This window comes from Pan troglodytes, chromosome 12, assembly GCF_028858775.2.
Source record: "Pan troglodytes isolate AG18354 chromosome 12, NHGRI_mPanTro3-v2.0_pri, whole genome shotgun sequence".
NCBI classification, from domain to species: Eukaryota; Metazoa; Chordata; class Mammalia; order Primates; family Hominidae; genus Pan; species Pan troglodytes.
In genome coordinates, this window is record NC_072410.2 from 77,767,020 (window position 1) to 77,773,942 (window position 6,923).

The 6,923-nt window shown below is 55.6% G+C and overlaps 1 protein-coding gene across 1 annotated transcript; it reads right to left on the minus strand.

Moving 5' to 3' along the window:
* Window positions 1-462: 462 nt before the first annotated feature.
* Window positions 463-4,555, minus strand: SIX3 (SIX homeobox 3). The gene is made up of 2 exons (XM_016948454.3): window positions 3,619-4,555; window positions 463-1,962 (listed from the first exon to the last, which is right to left on the minus strand). The coding sequence occupies exons 1-2, from the start codon at window positions 4,419-4,421 to the stop codon at window positions 1,770-1,772; spliced, it is 996 nt and encodes a 331-aa protein (XP_016803943.1). The 5' UTR covers window positions 4,422-4,555; the 3' UTR covers window positions 463-1,769.
* Window positions 4,556-6,923: the final 2,368 nt, after the last annotated feature.

Consider the following 6,923-nt stretch of genomic DNA (forward strand, 5'->3'; position numbering starts at 1 on the left):
CCCCCACCACCCCACCCCCCAAAAAGAAGACAAAACCTGTCAGATCTACTCGGGATGGATGCTGGGGTTTGGCGGCCTTGTATGTTTTTCCTTTTAAAAAACAAAGCAACAACAACTGAAAGACGCCCAGCACACCCCCAAGGACCCACAGGGTCTTGGCAGGCTACAATTCCGGCTGAATGCATACTGTGGTGAAGTGGGCCTAGCTTCTGACTCTGAAGAAACTGGCGGTAGCCTCCCGCTCCCAACCCTTGAACCCTCTTTGCCTTTTTGCTCAGGATCCAGCTTTGGCTCTTTTCCGGAGGGCCTGTTCTGGTCTTCCCAATGCCCTCAGGGGGGGAAAAAAATGCTGAGATCCAGCCTTGAAATTCTGCCCCGGCTCAGGTGAGCAGGAGTGGAAGTGAAGGCCGAGCACCCCGCGGCTGCGGGCCAGGGGCAGACAAAAACACCAGTCTCTGGGAGTGATAAGAAAATGGAGAATACTGTATTTGCTTTAGAAAGTTTTTACATATAGATAAACACGCAGTTTAAGATAACAGTAAAAGCGCCCTACAGGGAGTGAGAGATACCTCTGAAGCTGCTAAGAAATACTGGAAATAGCTTTTGCATAAGAATACTACAATCTCACTCTCCACTTTTGCTAGCGACGGGGTCCCTCTTCCTAACCCAGGCCACCATGCCCCTCCTTGACTGCCAAGTCGACACCAGGAGCACCGAGTGGGAGGAGAACCCCAAAAAGAAAAGAGACAGGTGAGCAGGGAGGAAGATAGAGAGAGGGAGAGGAGAGAAAGAGAAAGGGAGAGGAGAAAAAGCAATATCATATACAGGCAATTTCTACACATATATTACAAACTGGGAAAATGACCGATCATTAAGATATACATAATTCATATAAAATTTTGAAATAAAAATAAAAATCTGTTACAGTCATAACTATTCTTTTTCCACATTTATAACCAGTACCCACACAGGCAGTGACAGAGTTGAGAGAAAAAGGTGCTTACGAAGAAAATGATTGTCTGCTGAACAAAAAACAGAAGATTGCATTTTTTTGACCAATACTTGACTTAAAAACAGAGAGAAGAAGAGAAAGAAAGAGAGCGAGAGAAAAAAAAAGAGAGAGAGAGCAACAAAAGGCAAGACACATTTGCTATTTCCCTCTCCAGGAGTTCTTTTTTTTTTTTTCCCCCTGTCTTTTTTTTTTTTTTTTTTTTTTTTTAACAAATTCGGAACGGAGACGGCGATTTTTTTTCTTTTTGTCTGTTTTGCTTTTGTCCTCTTGTCCTCGTGGTGGTGATTGATTTTTGTATAGTCGACTCTTTAAATCATTTTTAACTAGAGAGAATATTTTCCCAGATACAAATAAATCGTCATGCAGGTGGGGTGCCGGGTCCATGGGAACCGAAAGGAGAAGCCGTGCTTGTCCTAGAAAGTATACAATTGTCACCTCTTTTATGTTTTCTGCCCGCAACATCAGCGTTTGACTGTCTGTTGGCGTCGGGGTCCTTTGGGGTGGCCGTAGTGGTAGATGGTGGTTGGGGGTTGTTGATAGTTTGCGGTTAATTTGTTATTTTCTTGTTTTTTATACATTTTTGGCTGGGGTGGGAGTGTGTGTGGACTTGTATGTGTGTATGGTTGGGTATCCTGATTTCGGTTTGTTCTGGGGATGGAGGAGGAGAAGGAAGAGGAGGAAGAGGAGGAGGGCTAGGAGGCGGAGGGGAAGGAGTGGGGGAGGAGGGGAAGGAGGGGGAGGAGGGCGGCCTTGGCTATCATACATCACATTCCGAGTCGCTGGAGGTTACCGAGAGGATGGAGGTGCCGGTGTCCGCGCGCTCCGTCAGGCTGGACACGCTGGTGGTCGGGCTGGCCGCCGTGGACGGCGACTCTGCCGAGCCGTGCGTGGGGCAGCCGGGCTCGGCCAGCGAGCGCATGCCGCTCGGTCCAATGGCCTGGTGCTGGAGCCTGCGGGAGAAAGAGAGCCGCGCCCGCCCTGACACAGAGGCCCGCCACCCGGCTCCCCCGCGCCGCCGCTCCCCACTCCGCTTTCGGGAGCGTCCCAAGTCTTCTCAGATAGAGGCTGGCCTCGGAGGAGAGGCAGAACCCGAGCCCGGCCGCTTGGGGAGGCCTGGGTGCAAGCGACAAAGTACGCCAAGCCCTGGAGAAGCAGAAGTCGGAGAGGAGCCGGGCGCTTCTTCCCTTCGCAGTCCCTGGGGCTCTTCAAACTGAGCCGGCTGCCCCGCGACCGGTCGAGTTCCCCTAGTAACCCCGTCCCTGCTCCTTCAAACACACACCGGGAGCTGCGGGTTCCTCACCGCCCGGCCAGTCTCCGGGTAGAACCGCATACTTTGCTCTCTGGATGCCAGCGCAGAGCGCAGGACCGAGGGTAGAGAAAATAGGAAAGCTGGCGGTGGAAAAGTGGGGAAAGAGCAGGGAGACAGAAAAGGGGCAAAGGAGAAGGCAAGAGAGGCGCACAGAGCAGTCTCCAGCTGCCCTTTCCCCCACCGGGAACCTTCTGCCTGGACCTGGTGTCTGGAATTCTCTCCACAGGGAGGCCTTGGCTTGACCCTGGGCGCTCCCCTCATCAGACGAAAAGTGGGCTCCACGGCAGGGGTGAGAGGGCCATGGGCTCAGGTCCCGGCCGCCTAAACTCGAACACACCTCCAGAAACTCACACCCAGCCCCCACCCACGGGCAGCTGTCAGCAGCTGGGGGTCCTGCTCCCTGAGGTACACCAGGCCCTGGGCCTTCCTGGCTGGAAAGAGAGAGACACAGGCTCCACATCAGGGCTTTCACCCAACTTCCTCTCTTCTTTCTCCCTTCTCTCCCCACTCCTTTCGCCTATCCACTTCTTTCCCTCTGGTTCTTTTTCTCCTTCCCCCAGGCCCAGCTCCTGTGATGTTGGTCAAGCCCTATACAATTTTGTGACTTTGTGGCCAACTTGCCGGCAACGAGGCTGCTCGTGCCCGCTTCCCAGCTTAGAGGACCAAAGGGATTCTCCTCGGCTGAAACAGGAGGGCGAGTACATGCACACGCGCGTGCACACACACACGCACACGCACACGCTAGGCCTCTCCACTCCCAGCCCGGCTCTCCTGCTCCCAGTCAGGCAACGTGCAGCGTTGCGGGGAAACAGGCCCGCTGCGCAGTGGCCTCCGGCCTTTTCCCCTTGTGGTAGGGACCCAGGTTCACTTTCCTCTCTCTGACGCTAGTGGATTTCTCTCGGGGTTTTGCAATGCACAGAAATAAGAACCAGACGGCAAAGAGTGCTTTCCTTCCCTCCCTGTCTCTAGGCTCCAGAGGATCGCCGAGCTGGCGGCAGGGCTGAGGAGGCAGGCACGGGTGCAGCGCAGGGCTAAGTCTCCCAGGGGCTGCGGGAACTCGGGTCGCAAGCAGACACTCTCTGCCCTGACGAAAGCCCCTCTTGGTCAAAGCAATCAATACACCCACAGCCAGTCCGCCCCCTCTTCCGCGCGCCCCGGACAAGCGGAAACTTTCTCCGACTGGCCAGGAGTCACGGCTTCCCTGGCTCTCAGCGGCCGCTCCGCTAGCCCCATCTCAACCCCTCTCCCCTTCCCAGGCCTCTGAGGCTGTAGCCAGGCCGCGGGCCCCGCCACTAACCTGTTCTTGGCCGCCGCGGCGCGGTCGCGCTGCCGCCGGTTCTTAAACCAGTTGCCTACTTGTGTGGGAGTGAGGCCGGTGGCCTGCGCCAGTTCGCGTTTCTTGCTGGGGTTGGGGTAGGGGTCCTGCAGGTACCACTCCCGCAACAGGCTCCGAGTCCGCTCCTTGAAGCAGTGCGTCTTCTGCTCGCCGTCCCAGATGGTGCGTGGCAGCGGGAACTTCTTGCGCACGCGGTACTTGTCCACCGGGCCGAGTGGGCGGCCGCGCAGCTTCTCGGCCTCCTGGTAGTGCGCCTCGAGCCACATGGCCTGCAGCTTGCCGTGAGACTCCTTGGTGAACTTGTGGTTCTCAAGGATGTGGTAGAGGTCGCGGAAGTTGCCCGTGTGGAAGGCGACCACGGCGCGCGCGCGCAGGATCGACTCGTGTTTGTTGATGGCCTCGCACGCCCCGGGGGCCACGGGCAGCGACCAGAGGAAGCGGCCCAGCCGCTCGATGTCGCCCGTCTCCTCCAGCGTCTCACAGACGCTGGCCACCTGCTCCGGCGAGAAGTTGAGGGTGGGCAGCTGGAACATGGACAACTCTTCCGGGGGGGCCCTGGAGCCGCCGCCGCCGCCGCCTGCTCCGCCAGCACCGCCGCCTCCCGCACCGTTCCCGCCGCCGCTGCCGCCTCCCGCGTCGCCGCCGCCTCCCGCACCGTTCCCGCCGCCGCTACTCGCCAGAAGTATGGAGCGGTGGTGAGAATCGGCGAAGTTTGGCAACAAGAAGTGGGAGGAATAGAGGTCTAGGGGGGAGCGGAATACCATGGACTGACCTGAGAGGAGAGGAGAAAATTCAGGGAGAGGAAGAGAGAGGGGAGGAAGAGGAGGAGAGGGGCGATGAGGACCAGGAGGAGGGAGAGGAGAGGGGGGAGGAGGAGAAGGAAAGGAGGGGGGAGCAGGAGGAGGAGGGGGAGGAGGAAGGGCGTAAGGGACACCCACACCCCACACACATCCACACACACACACACCCGCGCAGCCACATAGAGAGGGAGGTAGGAGAGCGGCCCGGTGCGCGCGCGCAGAGAGAGAACCCGAGACAGAGAGGGAGAGGGAGAGAGGAGAGGGAGAGCCAACCACCGCCGAGTCAAGATTCAGCGATTCCACCGCAATCGCCCTAATGACAACAGCCTCATAATATCTCCCCTAAATCCACAGTGAGTGCAGCATTGAAACATTTTGTTTCGCTTTTCTATTGGTCTGTGGCCTGTCGTTGTGGCGTTGCCACGGCAACCACTGCCAATCACTGTCAGCCCTGCCAATCAATACCGAGAACGTAAGGACGGTTTTACCACTTAGCCAGAGGGCGGGGGGAGGGGGAGAGCAGGGAAGGAGGGAGAAGTGGGGGAATAAAGAGAATTTTTTTTATCTTTGCAACTCTTAATCTCGCTACTTCCCCCTCCTCTCTTCTCTCTTCTCCCTCTCTCTCCTCTTTTCTCTACCGCTGTCTCTGAGCCTTCTTCTTCCCTTTTTCCTAAAGAAGTTGATCCAGAAATTCGAAAAGCCCTGGGCAGAGTTGTTGAATGGGATGTGCAATTAGAGCGGGGATTTTGTTGGGAGGCAAGAGGGTCCCCCAGGCTCCACATAGTCCAGGTCGGCAGGCAAGGAAAGACGGCTGACCAGCCCAGCGGGCGCGGTTTGCACATGGTGTGCACGTCGGGCCGCCTCTTTCTGCCTATGTAAGCACTAATAGTGGCAAGGAAGAAAGGAGAGATGAGATCATGGGGCCCACCAAGCACCGACCTTGGCCCAGCGGGCCGTGGCGCCAGCCAGGGATCCCGGATTCCGAGGGTATCTGGCGCCAGGGAGCCTGAGCCCAATTCCCAGGGTGCTGGAGGCCGCTCTTGCCTCCCCCATCGATGCCCATGGACCACATTCACCTCAACTCCCTCTTCATCAATTAGGCTTCTCTTTACTCCCCCCCCCCCGGCCAAGGAGCCTCGATTTCCCCCACCACCCTGTATTTTAAAATAACAGTCCAAACAGTACACTTCTTTCCATCTTAAGAAGCAACTCAACTCTTTGTTTCTTCCCAGAATTCAGCTGCCTCTCTGAGGAGTGGTGGAGGAGCTGCGAGAGCCGAGAAGCCCAAGAGCCCTCTGGACCCAGAAAAGTCCCACAGATGCCCACTCCTCACCACACAACAGAAGGAGCTCTGGTCCTGCCTGCCAGCCCCAGAGGGCACTCAAACTTTGGAGGCCAGCCACCCGGATGAAGTGAATAAGGCCTGAAAATTGCTTGTTTGCTCGTATTGTAAAATAATAATAATTACCATTATTATTTTTAAACTGTCTAATTTCTCTAGGGAAAGTAACATCGAAAGCCTAAAACAGACGCCAAAAGGCCCATAGAACACAGAGGGCCCTCTCTGCCTCTGGCCACCACAGCCCCTAGGCCAGGCATGGGTATTTATTCTTAGGTATGTTGCTTTTAAGAAGATGTAATCAGCATCTTGAGCCGGGCCTCCCTTTGTGAGGCTTCTGTAACTATGGAAGTGTGATTTACGCAGATTTGTCGGGGTCAGAGACGTCTTTCCCTGAGCACTGTGTATATTTAGACAGGACTCGGTTTGGTGTTAAAAAGTGTATATGTTGAATGGATTCACACACAGTAGCCAACAATGACCACATTGTCGGCCCGTGTACAACGCGTATTGAAACGCAGCGCCCAGACTTCAACTAATCTGCCCTCAATAAAGCTGAAATAATTATCCTAAGCTGCCTTTCCAGAAGAAAAATCATTGAGGAATTCAAAACTTTTTTTTTTTTTTAAAGATCTTTTCTGCATTCCGATGCAGATCTGGGGGCAAGGCGCCGTGTCCACACCACTTTGGTGATCTCAATGAGGGAAGAGAGAAAGAGAGGTTGAGAGAGAATTTAAATGGGAAACCTAACGTGACTGGGGCTGTGAGTGTCCCAGCCCCTAAACCCCGAGCTGAAGCCCTGCTTAGGCCTTGACTCCCGCAGTGCCAGGCCTCTGAGGGCCGGGGAGAAGAGCAAGCTGACAAGTGCAAGCCTCCTTGGAGGATTCCGGGCGGCAGGGAGGCCCTGGGTCCGGCGAGGGGCCAATACTGGCTCACTTAGCCAGAGGCAGCCGTGGGGTAGCAGGTCTTAAACACGACGACTGGGGCAGAAAAATATTCCTCCAAAGGGAAGACCTGCCAAGCCGCATTTCAGTGCTCTCGCCACTGCATATATATTTCCTCTCCTCCTGGCCATGAGTCCTTCTCCACGCAGCTGAGAAGCTCTGGGCGGTCATTCACTGAGGGCC